This window comes from Anser brachyrhynchus (assembly GCF_964034855.1).
Source record: "Anser brachyrhynchus genome assembly, chromosome: 1".
NCBI classification, from domain to species: Eukaryota; Metazoa; Chordata; class Aves; order Anseriformes; family Anatidae; genus Anser; species Anser brachyrhynchus.
In genome coordinates, this window is record NC_137694.1 from 39,496,730 (window position 1) to 39,513,301 (window position 16,572).

Sequence of the window (16,572 nt, forward strand, 5' to 3'; positions counted from 1 at the left end):
GTACTTACATATAAGTGATTATTTCAGGTGCTGCATGTCAGCTTGGGGCTCTATCCTCATCCCATTAGTGGTTCTTGAAGTGGTGAATATTCTTGTCCATATGATGTGCTTGCAGTCATGCAATTACTCAGTCCTTCCTTCTTGCCCCTTGTGACAAGGAATGCAAGTGAATCAGCTCTTGACCATGGCTGGTGTTCCCAGTGCTCATCCTGAGAACATCTTTTTAGAGAACAGATGAAATCTCATTATTCATCATACTGAAACTTACCAAGTGAACACAAATATCACTCTCTCAGCTATACCATAAGAAACCTATGTGAAAAGGAATGGCTTGAAGGGTCTTTTTATGGACAAGGCAGATTTTGAAGTACTGAGTCTGTGACATTAGCACCCAACAGCCTGAACAAGCTCTTTGCACAGGTCCCAGGAGGGAGATTCCCAAATGCAAAATGATGTTGAGGAGTGATTTGAAAAATATCTTCAAAACCAGTCAGATGTGGAGAGTTGCAATTACCAGACCTCTTTTCTACCTTTGCAAATTTCTATATAAACTTGAATATATATATATATATATATTTATTAGCTGTCATGTCTGTAACTGAACCTTTTCTTGTTTTGGTAGTCTGGATTATAATGCAAGACTGTGAGTGAGCGTGAAGAATAGACATTGTGTTTTCCATGAGAGGAAGCTTGGAGTTTGCCAGGGCATGATCTGTTCTCTCTCTTTCTTGTCAATTGTAGATGTCTGGAGAACAGGGTAGGTCTAAAGACTACAGTGGTGATATTTTCCTGGTACAGTGCTGTAGTTGGCAGTGGCCATTGGTTCATGGATTCTGAAGGAAGAGACCTGCTGTATTAGTATGTAATAGCACTTAATAGGTTTTTCTTCCATGGATCTATTTATGCATTTTTGAACCCACGTGTAGGCAACATTTCATGAGCATGACTGTAAATTATCATTCATATACTTCAGTTAGATTAGAGAAATAAATTAAAATAACATCTCATACTGCATCAACCTCCTGGTACAGTCTTCATCATGACATCGGTGTCTCTTAACTTAAAAAATTATTTTTAATCCTTCATTTGGCAATTTAATTTTTCATCTTTGGTCATTTGGGTAACAGAAAGTCATTTTAGTGGAGGGCTTTTCAAGAATTACGGAATTTATACAAGATAAGATGACATCTTTTCTACTCCTTTGCATCATCCTGCTGTTGTTGTGGCTCACTGTTTGCGATGGTTATTTTGGCAGGAAGCTGCTATCTTCCTGCTTTAAATATTAGACTTTCTTCTTCCTTGACCTGCATTTTCCAGTTTGATTTGCTGTCCATGGATGTGAATGTTATTATTCGTGTTGATCTCAGCATGAACTGGATCATATCACTGCTTAAGAAGACCAGTTCCTGTGCTAGCCGATAACTTCCGTGGAGTGTTAAGCAATGCCATTCTCATTGCTGCTGTAAATGTATGCAGAAAGATTTGTGAATGGAAGCACCAAAAGTTTATCTGTTCTCCTATAAAATAATAATCTTTTTCCATCAATGAGAAGGGAGGTGAATAGAAGGAGGAAGAGGGAAGAGTACTTGAAAGAGACTAGTGTGGAAAAAGCCAACATAATCTGTTGTATTTAGTGTAATTCTGGACCTTCTTAGTGGCCACCAAATATGTTTGTTTCTTTACGTTGTCTATTATGGGGTGGTAAACTGGAGCAGAGGGCTTAAGGTAGTGTTGGTGTACGAGGAGAAGGAAAACTCTGGGCAGTGAACTGTAGGCATGGGACTTTTGGGTGTCTTGTAGTTTGGGGGTGGGGGTGGAGAAGACGATGTGTAGAGAAGGGAGTGAATGAAGGGATCAAGAGGACAGTCGAGGAGAAGGGAGAGCATCTGGTACTGAACCCAACAGAACTCCAGGAGCCCACCTGTAGGATGTAGAAAGCTGTATTTCACTCCAAAAGTGAGGTAGAACTGGAAGTCATGGGACAAGACAGGATGCTGATGTAGCTTGTAGAGGAGCCATGTGTTTGGGGCTGCAGGGTGGGGAAAAAGCTGTAATTTCAGTGTTTTGAGTATGCCAGAGAGAGGTCAAAGATTTAAATCAGAACATGAAGGCCTGAACATCCCCATTTGTGCTTACATTCACCAGTCTACACATAATGATGATGTAACTATCAGCTGTTTGCCTTCAGGGAAGGCTTTTACAATTCTGTTCATCTAAACAGCCGTTACTTCATTCAATCACTCCAACTGCAGTAGCAGTTATTCTCTCTGTAATATACGTGTATAGCAGTAACTACAGTTACTGTCGTTGCTCCATACAAAGAGAGGCCTAGAGTGGGTATTTGTATATAGTGGGTATGTGTCCGGTCTATTAAAAGAAGAAAAAGAAAAAAGGTCTTTACATAGTTAATATTTAAACTCCTTGTCAACACGTTCCAGTGTTTGTAGACTTCACCGCATGGCTTTCCAAAGCCTGCTGAGTCTCACAAGGCACCGAGCCTCCTCTGGGTGGCTGTGTGTGAGTGGGAGGGAGGGTGGGGGGAGTCGTGTATTTCTGAGTAATGAGCTGAAGATGGCAGCATTGGGTGTGCTATTCTCATTTCCTTAGCTAAATAGAGCTCTCTTAAAATGTAGAAATTGTAGTTGTTGCATATGGCAAATTTATCAAAAAAATCAGCTTTTCATTTGAAGGGCTCTTCTTAATACCGTAGCTTAATACCACAGGTTAGTAGTAGGCAGTCATGTTTTATCATCAGGTCATTTTGTATGCACGCTATTTAGGTTAGATATGTTGAGAGTGCATGTCTTATCAACATTGAAGCAAGTATTGACTCATAAATATGGCTCCCTTTTATAATAATATTAATAGTTTTGCAACGTAAGTTAAAAAAAATATATCTCATTATGCTCTGTTTAGCCATCAAGGGAGAAATGAAATTGATGTCTGCCTCTGTCATGTGAACATCCTACCCCTGAGCAGCAGAGATTGCTCTCTCCTGTGCTCGTTTTATATCTCCTCGCTTTCTGCCTCTTCCTTCCCCATTAATGCCCATCTTCAGAAAAGTGGAGAGCATTTGTCTACCTCCCTTCACTGGCCTTGCAGATTGCTGAGAGGGCGTTCTCAGCAGGATATTCATTTGGTCCTCTTCAGGACCACTTACAGGGACAAAGTTATGGCCACCATGGTGGATCTATAATAGAAAAACAGCAGACTCCCCCCTTCTAGCTGTTGTCTGTTTTCAGAATGAAAATGACTGTGATCATGGTGTTTTGTGAGGAGCCCAGTACAGCTGCATGTCTATCAGGATGTTCTTGTTCATAGTGTAAAAATTACTAACACGTTTGTTCTTTTAAGAGAGTCGAAGGGGATAATTCAAAGATGCTAGTGGGGTTTAAGCATATAGCTGAGCATTTCATTGCTGACAATGTCGTCGTGTACGGAACCAGAGCTGTAACCCCCCCAAAGGTTTTTCTAGTGAAATATTTAGGCAAAGAAGCTAAATTTGCTCTCTCCATGGTGGCAGGTGTCTTAGCTTCACTCAAGTCCTACAGTGATGCCTGTGTCATTCTGTGCATCTGGTTGTTTGTTCCTGAGATGTCTTTTTTGGAAAGCAGTTGCCTTGGCCTTCCTCTAAGTGATGACATCAGCTAATTGCTAATGAACAATTATGTTCCATCTTGGCTTACCCAAGTCAATAGCAAAGTCAGAGGTGGAACTTTGATTTCTTGTTTGACAATGTTGTGCTTTCACCTCTTCTTGTGGATATCTGTGATTTGACTGCTGTGGTGGAACCTCACTAAAGACATCTTAAGTCACTACAACCTTTCCTTCTTCCCGGTCTAGCAGGTTTAGATCAGACACAGGCTTCATGGTCTTTATTCTTTTTTTATCATGCATTTCTATGTAGTGGTGGGTGAATCAGTGGCACTACAGGAACTTTTATGAGAGGCAGAGAAATGAATCATTTCTCAATTTCTAAACATTTGTTGTTGAACTTAAAAGAGCTGTTAATTACTGCTCTTTTGCATTAGGGATGGAGATTCAGCCTAAAAGAGTGGGGTTTGTAAGAAAAGTGGGAAATGGCAAATAAATAGATAAAATCATCTGCTTAGGGTCTATTTTTAAGATATTCAGAAAAGTTCAAGGTTTAGTACCAAATGCTGTGTTGAAGTTTATCCTAAAAAAAAAACCGCAAATATATATAAGCTTCACCCACAGTACCTGCTACATAGTTAAATGAAACTGTAGTCTAAATTGAAATTTCATACAAAAGCATGTAAGGCTCTTAGCTTCAGCAGAGTTGTATTTCTGTGCACAAATACTGAAATTGTCAAATAAATGCACACACACACACACAAATAAATGTGTGTGTATATGTGTATGCTATATTTTTGTAGAAGTTGATTTCTAACTTCCCCAACCTTCATATATAGAAATAGTTACTGACTCAATCTGATTTGTTTGATCTAACATCAAAAAGCCATCTTGATGTGTCATAATAAAACCAGCTAAAACTCAGTACCAAAGGAGCAGATGTGATTGTCCTTTGTATTTAGCAGATACTGGACTATCTGTACTGTGAATACAGCAAAGTTAGATGCATTACTGTTATACTGATTTAGCCAACCTCCTTCACAATTTCTCATCAGCTCAGATATGTTACCTGCCTTCTAGTTATGTTGATTGAATATAGACCTAGAAAATAATTGTAATGGATGAGCCAAGTGAACTCACTAGCCTGAATGTAATTTTCTTTGTCATTCAAGATGCCAAATGGCATATTGGTTCTTCATTTTATGACAGAGTAAAATCTAATGAGGACTAAGACATTGGCTCAAAAAAGCTCTTATGCACTTTTGTATGTTTATTCTAACTCAAGACAGCACTTAAATATGTGCCAAACTTGAGTGCTCTGAACTAGATCTCAGAAATCTTCAGAGGTTTGTAGGCAGGGAGACCATGTGCCTTGTAGGATTTTCTTCTAAAGCAACTTATTTATTTCACAAATCTCTGTAGATTTCTGTTTGCGTCTTTGATACCTAAATGCTCTTGCTTGTCTGTTCCTAACTGGCTTTCCCTGTCAAGTGCCTTGTTGCTCAGAAGAAAACAGAATCTCACATTTTTGGGCAAAGCTCCCTTACTGCAGAACAGGATGTTTAAAATACTTGGTGGTAATAACGTACTTTAACAGAATCTACGTTAAGGCATGAAATTCTGAAGAAGTGGGGCAGTCAAGTGACTATAGTGCCAATTGTCTTGGCTGAAATGCTTTTTTGCATCTCCACTGCATATATCTGTATTTCTGTGTATTTTACAGTGCTATTTTTTTACGATTGAATTTGGCCTTTGCAAACAAGAAGGACAGCTACGTGCTTATGGGGCAGGACTTCTATCTTCTATCGGAGAACTAAAGGTATGTTGGTTGGTATGTCCTTTAAGGAGAATCAAGTTTCTTTTAATAATAATAAAATAATAGTTGGATGTAAATATTTTGACTTGCAAATAAGTTAAAGTTCTCAAGATAAAAAGCTTTCTTTTAAAATGTGTTATTGACCTGAATCCTTTTATCAAGTACCAGATGGCATTTGAAGCATGAAATGGATTTGTAAGGACTGAATTACCAAAGTAACAACAAACTACAACATTTATTTCTGTTTGAAATTAAAAAAAAAAATAGCCCACAAGACACTTGCATTTCCTGTAAATGGAGGCTCAGAGTTAAGGGTGTTCTGGGCTCTGAAAGCTTTGCTTAGAAGAGACGCATACATTTTTAGTAGGTGAAAAAATATTATTTTGCAATCAGACACAATTCTGTTGTAGGTAATCCAAAATACTTCAATGGATTTGTTATTGATATTAAAGCAACAGCATTTATTAAGGTACTGATTCAGTAGATTAGTTGTATTTAGAATTAAGGAATGCATAAAAGATCATGCTAGACTTGAGGCACGTGCCTATGTCACAATACATAGAGAACTATTCTTACAAAGGCAAAAGTGTTTAACTTTGCATGGTGTGAGTAGTTGTAGTGGATCATTTATTGCCTCTTTTCATACACAGTAAACACAGTGAACAAGCAACAGGTATTTTGTCACAATTGTAATGTTTTGAGATGTAATACATCTCTCTCAGCAAGATGAGAGGGAAGGGGAAGGAGAGGGGAAGGAGAGGGAGGAATACCATGTTTGCTCTGGGACCCAGATGAACTCTTGGCTTTTCCTCTAAAGGGTTGGTTTCAGAAACCATATATAGAATAGTGCTTACAAACTGTTTTGCAATATATCTGTTGTTTATTTGCATTTAAGCATCTTCCCACCTCCGCTGGTCAGCTTTCAGTGAAGTACCTGGCAATGTAATAGAAGTGCCTCCGTCTCTTTTTGCTGTTTTACCTGTAACTGATAATATTAATGGTGAAGCTCAGTAGTCAAATTGCTATTCTTTTATTAGCAAGCTTGCAGAAAGGGATTAAAAGAAATGCATAGAAAAAAGGTCAAAGAAAATAACTTTCTCCAGTGTTTTTTTTTTTTTTAAATTTGATTTCATTACAGTTTTTCTCAGTTCAGTGCATACGTCAGCCACAGAAGCATTCAGCATCAGCATGGAAATGTTGTATCTCCACAGTGCGAAGACGGTTAAGCAGATGAATACGTCCCACTTGTTTTTCCCTGGCCCAACAACATCCAGAGCTGAGCCCCAAACTCACTGCAGGATTCTGCAGAGAATCAGGCCCTTTATTTAAACTAACAGTTACAGCCATTAAGTGATGACCCTGAAAATACCTATCACATCATTTACAAAATCTAAAGCATAAAAACAAGGAAATGGATAGTCAAGAACGTAATAAATCTTACACCATCAGTGTTATAAACAAACACATTATTCTTGTCAAGTGTGCACATTCTGTTACCATACAGCAATCTTAACTGTGATCCCAATTCTGTGTTCATCACTCAGCAATAATCTCAGAGTATAAATGCAAAGAATAATTCGTTTGAAAAGCAACAGTAAAAATTAAATCATGTGTACATTTAATGGACTGTACTGATTGGCTTCAAAGGTAAGGCCATATATCTTAATAATTTTGCCATAAATCAATGATACTATACACTTTTCTATTACACTGTGTATATATTTCATAGATCTTAAGCCAGAAGCGACTATATCAAATCATCTGATTTGACCTCTTGTGTATCATAAGCTATTAAATTTCACCCATATCTTGAATACACTGATCACAGGGAGTTGGGTTAGACTAAAACATTTCAGTTATTGAGAGACTAAGCACTTGTGCACTGCTGGTACAGAACAGCACCATACCAAGAGTACCCATAGTATCCATAAAGAAACTGATAAGGTAAAAAAATGTCCAGACAGTCTTTGTGGGACTGTGCTCTAGGGTAGAAAAGAATGTAAGGGGGAAAACAAAATGAAAAAAACCGCTATATTTTCTTCTAGTCTGACCAGGGGAGAAGCTCTTTCTAGACCAGAAACCTGGCATTGAGAGTGCTTCTTGTCAACAAGATATGTCAGCCAGGTGCTCAGGAAAGAGAATCCCTGGGTACCCCAGGGCACTGTTGCACAGCCTTGCATCAAGCCATTGCTGCTCTCTGACCTTTTGTGGGAAAGCAACCTCCCTTACCTCTGACTTTATCTCCAAGCATCCACTAGGAGGGAAAGTTTCTTTCTTGATCTGAAGGTACCTGAAAGATAATGCTAATGTAATAGACTGTAGTTGAGATTCTGATGATACCAATATCCTGATTGTAACTGAAATGCTAATGGATGGCAGCAAGTGCTCTGAAAATTATGCGAACAATGCTAGCTATTCCTGTGGTGGATGGGGATGAATCTGCACCAGATTGCATGGCCGTGAAGCCTGACTATGTGTACAGCCCCCATGCTTCCCACAGAAGCCAGAGGGAAGAAGTCTTTTTAGAAATAATTGCTGCCATTCTTAAGACAACAGCAACTGTTGTCCCCACAGTCCCCTCCATGAAGGTAAAATATTTATTTATCCTTGTCACTGGGAAGGTAGATCTTGTTTCACTGTTGAATCTTGCTATCTAGATTTTACGGATATTTGATATAAATATTAATTTGATATTAATATTGATATTTTAGAAATAATATCTAGAAATTTATAGAAATAACTGAGTCACGGTATTTGCGGGGTAGAAGGGGCCAGCAGGATTTGGGCGTTTCAGATGAGTGAAGGGCTTGTTCAGTCATCTCTGCTTCTATATTACACTGTTCCACTCTGCAAATCTGGTCAACAGCTTTAGCAAAGAAGAACTAAAAGCTAGAGAAATGTGGGCACCATCCTATCAATATAGGATTTCCTTCATTTTTTTTCCCCACTCAGTATTTAGACTTCAACTTTCAGATACTGAAAAATACAACTCCTTATGTGCATGCTGTGGAAACATCAAGTAGAAAATTTGAAAAGCACAACAAAATAAGGAGAAAGAGAAGATTAAAAATGAAGCCTGGGGGGGGGAAAAGAATAATACAGTAAGTAGTTATAAATGTTCTGCCTAATATAGTCAGGTTAACTCTACCTAACGCTATTATACAGTATATATTTAGGGCTTAGAGATAAGGCAGAAATAATGTACATTTCAATTATTAAAACTATTTCTAAAAGGCAGTCCAAATGTCTTTGGAAATTTTAATCCATTTAGTTTGTATGATGCTCTCTTGAACTCTTTGATTAAAGAAGTCTTCCTATTAACCTCAGTTGGCTGTAGATCATCATATATCCTTGTTACATGCTTCTATATTTAACAGAGAGGTGGACTTCAAGTCTTTCTGTATAGATTTTTTTGGAGTCAAATACAATATCCAGTCATGTTTTGTTTTAATGATAGTTTTATGTTAAGAGGAGGCAATATCAGCTGTTATAACCAAAAGGTCTCAAATACAAGGTTTGGTTCTGTTTTCTGAAGAATATGAAGATGATGGAGAAAATAATTCCTGGATCACAGATGCTCATTGTAGGGCTTTTTTCAAATTGAGACTCTCTTCCTGTTTGTCTAAACAATATATAAAACTTACACTGACAACATAAAAAAAAAATCCTGTTAAAGTCAGGTCACAAATCTGGGAGTGTCCTATGTTGAAAAGCATAAGCAGAATAACATTTAAGACCAGGTTTTCTGAGACTGTATTCTCTCACAGAACAGCAAGGTGATAAAACCAGTGCTGGCACACAGGCAACTTCTCACCAGTGTTCTTATTCTGCCCTGCTGTCATCCTCAGACAGTGCAGTATTTATAACTTGTCTCAACTTTACCCCTTGCTAGTTGAAGTTATTTTTTTCCTTCTTTTCTGGTGAAACCAAAAATCTTGAATTTATGTTATTACATTCATTTTTTTATATGCAAAGGAGAAATGACAGACAAAACTGATCTTTCATGTGTCAGTGATATTTGTCATTTAGGAAATGATTGATGGTTGCTCCATGTAAATGTCTGGTGCTGTCTGAGATGCCCTAGTACATCTGACCAGCTCTCCAGCTGACATTTCAGAAACGTATAGGTCTTTAGGTCCTGTGCTATAGCTTCCATCCCTGTACAGATACCTGAGACATCCTAGGTCCTAGAGACCTGTGGTTAGGTACCTGATTTGCTTTCTTAGTCTTTGATCTAGTGGGACTGGAGGCATTTCTGTAGTGTTATGCTTATTCCCAACAGGAAGAAATAGTTGCCTAATTCTTGAGATGTCCCATACTCTAACATTGCTGCTTTTCCTGGGAATCGGTGATGATCCACTTGGAAGTTTCACTCCAAACTCTTGTTGCTTAAACTGAAGGAGACTCACCAACAACTTTATTAGCATAAGCATTATAACTTCTGTGAGTGGGCTGTTAGAGACAGTTGTTATCATAAACCCACAAGGCGGTGAGATGTTCTTTTTGACTGAAAGCTGTTTTCCATATTATCAATATCCTTGACTTCTCATGAAGGTGGATAAATTAAGAGATTTCTAATGGAGAAATTTGTATTAGATACTTAGGCATTTGATTTCACTGAAGAACTGTATATCCAACCAAAACATAAAGGAATGGCATTCATTAGAAAAATACAGGTCTCAGGTCTTAAAAGCTTTTGGACTCACCAGGTGAAATTTCTTTGTTGTTGAGATTCTGTACTTCACAATGTTGAGAATGCCAAGGAGCAACATTTTAGAGCACCATAATGTTTCTGAAAAAAAGCCTCTAGTTCAGCTTTGAGTCAGTGTCCCAACCATCCTAGTTCACGCTAAGCAGTTTATGGTCTGTATGAAGGTTTTTCTGCAGCCTGTGTTCTGTTGCTGAATGGCATTGCTGGTGTCAGCACACCAAGTCAGTAGTAGACTTTACAGACACCGGGCTGCAAAGTTTCAAAACACTATCAAGAACTGCAGGATATTTCCCATTGCTCTGATCATCATGACAATGCCTGATTGATCCAGGAGCCAAAAGGCCATATCCTAGAAGGGAAATATGTATCTCAGGTGGGAATTCAGCAGAATTTAGGTACTTAATTCCAAAACTGCAATCCTAACAATAATAATTGATCAAGTCTCAGCTAACTTGGAAGGCATGTCAGAATTTTTTACTGTGTGTTTCCAGACTGCGTGTTTCCTGGTGTCTGCACATCCGAGTTGCTTTGGAAGGAGCAGCTCTGTTCATGCACAAACTACACTAGGATCCACAAAGTAGGAGCCATTTCATGTAGATAATCTGAGAAGAAGAACCAGAAATGCCCTCTCAGAGGATATCTACTGTGATAAAGAATTAGCTTTTGCTTCTCTTTAAACTCTATCCTTTCATGTAACGAGGGCTCAGTGATTCAAGCAGTTTGTGATTTTGCAGAATCTCTTCTCACCTTCTTACCATATTTCTGTCCAAGGAGCGGACGTGTACCAGCAGAGGCCATTTGTGAGGGGAAGAGGAGAAAGACCTGTGACACTCTTTCTGTTCAAGCTGACACAGTACAGGAAAGAATCCATGTGCCAGAAGTGGTCACCTACTAATTCAGTTCCTAAGAAAGCATGGCCAGTAGCACTCTCTTGATTTCCTACACAGGGCTTCACTCTCTCCATTCAGAGTTTTCAAACTTTGTCCTTTAGACATTTGAAGCATCAGGTCCCATCTGAAAGTACAGAGACACCTTAAGAGGAGATACTGTTATCCGTGGTTAACCCAGGGAGCTTATTATAATTCCAGTCAAGACAAACAAATTCAGTTCAGTGGAAGGAGGTAAATGCCTACATTTACAGGTACTAGATCACAACGTGGCTCTACAAGGAAATAGTGTCAGGGTGAGGCTGTTCCTGCAATCGATTTAGAAGAGGGTGCTGGTTGACGTAGACCATTTTTGATTTTTGTTTTCAAACCTGTTTAACTGATGGCTGGCCTGAAACAGCAAACTTTGTGAGAAGGAGATGATACATGTACTAAAGAAAGTTAGTTCCCTGACATTTTAAGATACCATGCATTAATTTTTCATGTATTTATTTTTGGAGAGAGAGAGGGTGGGAGGAAGAGGTTCTTGTTTCAGTTTTATGTCCTGTTATTTGGCAACAGCAGGTTGAGAACTGACTAGTGCGCTATTTTCACAGCCTTTCACATAGATTTAGAAATGAGCATAAGCAAGAAGAATTCAGGTAAACAGTGGTGAATACCTCAAAGCTAATACTTTACTCTGCTGTAAAGTATGTCCGTGCAGAAATAAAAATAAAGAAATAAGAGATGCCTTCATATCTCAGGGATTTTCTCTCTCCATGTCATTTCTCAGTGCTTTTCATGCACGTCTTCCCTGTGGATAGATATTAGTGGGCTAGCAAAAGCTGGCCTATATATGCTTTCCTTCCTCACCTTGTACTTTAGTACAGAGAGCACTGAGAATGAAAATGTATGTGTTCTAAGAGTTAAAGTAGATCCAAAAGCTAACACGAGTATCCAAGGGGAAGGAGGAGGTAGAAATAAATTTTGTTGTTAAAATGTCTCAGTACCAGATTTTCAGTTTTTGAAACCTCTGTGTCATCTCTAATGGTTTTTGCCAGTCATGTAAAGATGAAGGCTAATCTGAAATCTCTTCTCTGGGCAGCAATATTTCATGCCTCATCTGCCTAGTGTCTGCTTTGTACCTCTCTCTGTCTGTTTTTTCTTTTAGTTTCTTTTTTTCTTGCAATATTAAAACCAATGATCATTACTCAGGTGTATGTAGTGGGAGGGCAATGCATTTCATCAGCACACAATACATGGGCATTAAATAATGGGTTTTCAGATATATAGTTTCACTCTAAGTCACTGTCAGGAAAATAGTACGTGAATTTGGCCTGAAAATGTAATGCAGATTATGTGAATGGTTTGGTCAGGCTCAATTCACCTACCAAGATGATCAGTTCTGCCAGTTAAGTGACATTTGGGGACATACATATTTGTAGTTGTAGATAATTTGTCAGGAATGGTTATTTTATGACTTTCTCATTTCCATCTGAAGGTGTGTATGCCTATATGGCAGGTAGATTTCTAATCTGCTTTTTATTATTTTATTAATTATTTCTGGGGGAACATTACCATTAAAAACAGTTTTTTCTGAGTAGCAAATGTTTTGTTCTATTCATACTGAAAGACCACCGTACGTAACACAAGAGAGGCTACCAACTAGCGGAAACGATACAGCACAGTGAAGCTGTATATATGAACTGTAGTACACATACAAAGCAGTATCAAGATATAGTTTAACAGATCCTGTGTTTTATTTTGCAGCATGCTCTTTCTGACAAGGCCAAGGTGAAAACATTCGATCCAAAGACAACCTGTTTGCAAGAATGCCTTATCACCACTTTTCAGGAAGCTTACTTTGTTTCAGAAAGTTTTGAAGAAGCCAAAGAAAAGATGAGGTAAATTATTTCCCTTGACTCTAAAATCTAATTTTCTCTTCTTTAGTGGTAGAAAAAAAAAGGTGTTAATTTTCTTTTTTTCTTTCAGGGACTTCGCTAAATCAATCAACCGTCCCTTCTCTGTGTATTTCAATCCATACACGCAAAGCATTGAGATTCTGAAGGATACCAGGAGTATAGAAAATGTTGTCCAGGACCTCCGCAGCGATCTAAACACTGTATGTGATGCATTAAGCAAAATGAACAGATACTTAGGGATTTGATATGTGTGGCACTGTGATTTGCTGTCAGCTGCTTTTTCTGTAGCCGGTCTAGTAACATCACATGATATGGCAAACTTTTCAAACCCATCAATTTTCCCTTTTTAGCTTGGCCTGTGGCTTGCAACATTGTGTAGCTCTGTCTAATTGTAAAGTGCAGACAAACCAAGGCAATGCTAATTTGTAAACTCAACATGGAGTGTGGCAAAATATAACCAGCAATTCCTCAACACAATGTTGTGTACAAGTACAACAGTAAAAGCTTGCCTGGCAATGGTTTTGTTTCCTTAAGATGATTCCCTTTGATGTATAAGAAATGGTGTTGCTGATTTCATTAAGCCTGAGTTTATTTCTTTGCAATCCCTTTCCTCCCCTAAGAATCCAGAAAAAAGGTATTTGCAACATTTTCCATTTTCTTTGTAAGAGAATCTGTATTTCTTTCTGTAGTGGTGAAGACAGTGTTTTGCCCATATATTTGTAACAGAACTGAGTGTCTCTTGTGACTGAACAGTACAATTTATATACCAATGCAGAGATCAGGAAGGCTATGTAATAGTACTAAAAGGTCTGTAGAGGTTACAGATTATGAGAATTTACAACTGACAAATGTTCAATGTGGCTGAGTAATTGCAAAACAATAAAAACAAACAAACAAACCAACCTCTGACGATTCATGCAGAAAGGTAGTGGTAGTTCATACATGTATTACCTGTGACAATCCTGAGCATACTTCCACTGCAGGGGATATCTGGAAACAAGAGTGGAAGTGCCTGTGTTAATTCCAGGTTGTTAGATGTGAATATAAAGCCCTTCTACATCATTGTGTGCCTTCTGCATTCCCTTTGAGCATAGTCCTCTATTGCATTTCATGCATAATTTGCCTTTCCTCATTATCCCACATTCAACCTTGACTTGGGCATGCATGACTGAGTCTACATCGTATCAGTACGTATAAAAAGGTGAATATGGAAGTTGTTATTTAATTATAGTCAAGATGATTATCAGGTAGTAGATTACTTGTGGGGTGATTAAATCATAGAGACACCCAAGCTGCCTAGCTTGTACCAGATGGATGCAGGTAATGCCTGAGTTAATAAACCCTAAGTTAGCAAGCTCTGACAGAAGTACAAGCTCTGTCTGGGGAGCACAGCATAGAAATATTTGAGCTAGCTCTTATCTGGAAGCAATAATTATGCATGTCTTTCCTTTATCTGAGTTATTCTATTCTCCTATTAGCCAAGATAATGGAGAGTTGACTATGCTGTATGGACCCTTCCTAATGGAAACCACATGGCTTATGCAGATCATGTCAGTGTGGGTGAAAATGTCATGGCTTGTCTACATATATGGAAAATAGATATCTATTGAAGCTACTCTCCCAGCTGAAAGAGTCAGGCAGATACTCTTAAGAGTTGCTAGCAATTTCAGCATAAAGAGAGCACCACTTGATAGTATCAGCACATCCTTAAATAAGAGGCAATCTATAAGGATAATTTTCATAGGGAAATCTGCTACCTCCTCAAAGATAACTATGAGATAACAGAAAATGCTTTTTTCTCTGGATGGTCCCTGCTGCATTCTAATTCTGCTGTTAATAGGGTGTGGAAAAATCTAGTTTTAGATTTAACTGTGACTGCCACTGTTACAAATGAAGAGCTGTTGAATTATCCCATGGGGATCAGCATGCTGGAGGAGTTTTTTAACTTCCTGACATTAGTGCTGACTCCATTAACTAGTACTTATCACAGAGGAGTCGTCGGCAACCTTGGCCTGGAAGTTTCTCCCTCTTTCTTTCCATGGAATCCGATGAACCCCTTGTAGCCCTTTCTGGAGGAGATGGACTGAACTGATATTTGCTTTAGCTGGTCTGAAAAATCATTGTACAAGGAATAGTAGAACTTAATTAATTCAAGATCTGGCAAAGTATTGTTGCTTGCTTAAGTAAAATAAAACCACAAGGAGTAACAAAGATACAAAGCTTGCAGAGTTATTGAGATTTTCCTTTGAATCAGAATTACACAGGAAAGCTTAAAATACTTATAATATCTGGATTTTTTCTTTACTTGCCTGAATAGCTTAGAATAAGGATTCCACAGACATAAAACAATAGAAGCATATCTTTGTTTTGTTTTGTACTGTTAACGAGTAAATCTTATTATGGATTAGGGAGAAACCCTTGAAATCCAATAGTCATTTTAGGACTAACGATGGCAAGGAAACTGTCTACAATGAAGATATAATGTCAATGAAACAGAACATTGTCAAAGGATAATGGGCTCCTGCTGCTAGATATATGCTTAATCCAATGATTTTATTTCTATTATACAAGATGATTAAAAATAAATTAAATATAATGAGCTGAGGAATAATAGTGATTTAGAGAGACAATTGCTCATTGTTCTTACATAGTAAAGCTGTGTTCTTACAGGCTACAGGGCAAACTTGCTTTGGGCTTCAGCCAGTCAGGAACGGGGACTCGGAAAGAAGGCTTTAAAAAGTGCACTATTGCACTTTTATGAATCAAATAGTTCCAGCTTAGCTGAAATTCTTCTTTGCAGTTTTTATTAGCAAATTAAGATCAGCCATGCAGCAATCTCCTTGGATGACAAGCTCATTTAGGCATAATGAGGGAATTATTGACAGTTATCAAATTACACTAACGTTTCATTTAAAATAGGCCATATTTATGTAAGGTGCTTGTTTAGCTTTAGTGAGCTGGACTCTGGAAATTGGACTTCTTGCTTAGGCTCATTAATTTCCTGTGTAATTCTGAACTGATGCTTTATGGGTCTGAGATATATGTTCTTGCTTTGCCTGCACAGAGTAAATGGGCCCGAGCTTAATGAATGTAAAGCATTGCAGTGTTTACTACCATGCAAAGTCTAAAATGAAAAACAGCACTCTGAGACATTGCAGCAAATACAAATACCAAGTTTCATTTGCAAGCCAAGACATGGTTCATGTGTTTCATTTCGTTTATTCGGTGGAGGGGATGGAGTGGGGAAGGTGTTAACACAATATATTGTGTTTTCTCTCTCTACTCCTTGGGACCTGTTTAGAAGGCTGTTTTAAGTTTAGGCCTTCGATATGCTTTCATGACATAGGGTGTCTTTTTCTTCTTGTTATGATATCCCAATGTGATGGAGAAAACTCCAGAAACTTACTGTACTGTCATGTATATTTACTGATGTTCTGTAATGGATTACAGAGGAAAGTTTTGTGTCTTTGGAAGGGCAGCCTGGCTCCAGGAGCTGAAGCTGGTGAAGGCGTTCACCTAAAGGCTGCTGGTACAAATCCAGCCCAGTCAGCAGCGGCTGAAAGCTCTCACCGGCCAGCAGCAGCCTGGTCTCCGTGTGATCAGCTGGGAAGCTGGGATTGCTTATTTTCTAGTCGAGGAGACTGAGGGGAGACATGATAACCT

At 38.3% G+C, this 16,572-nt stretch overlaps 1 protein-coding gene across 1 annotated transcript in view; it reads left to right on the forward strand.

The window, feature by feature from the left end:
* The window catches only part of TPH2 (tryptophan hydroxylase 2), a 54,651-nt gene extending 38,515 nt beyond the window's left edge, over positions 1-16,136 (forward strand). The window contains exons 9-11 of the mRNA XM_080583080.1: positions 5,318-5,413; positions 12,758-12,891; positions 12,980-16,136. Coding sequence (XP_080439206.1) covers positions 5,318-5,413; positions 12,758-12,891; positions 12,980-13,154 — 405 coding nt within the window. The 3' untranslated portion in view covers positions 13,155-16,136. The remainder of the gene's footprint in view (positions 1-5,317; positions 5,414-12,757; positions 12,892-12,979) is intronic.
* Positions 16,137-16,572: the final 436 nt, after the last annotated feature.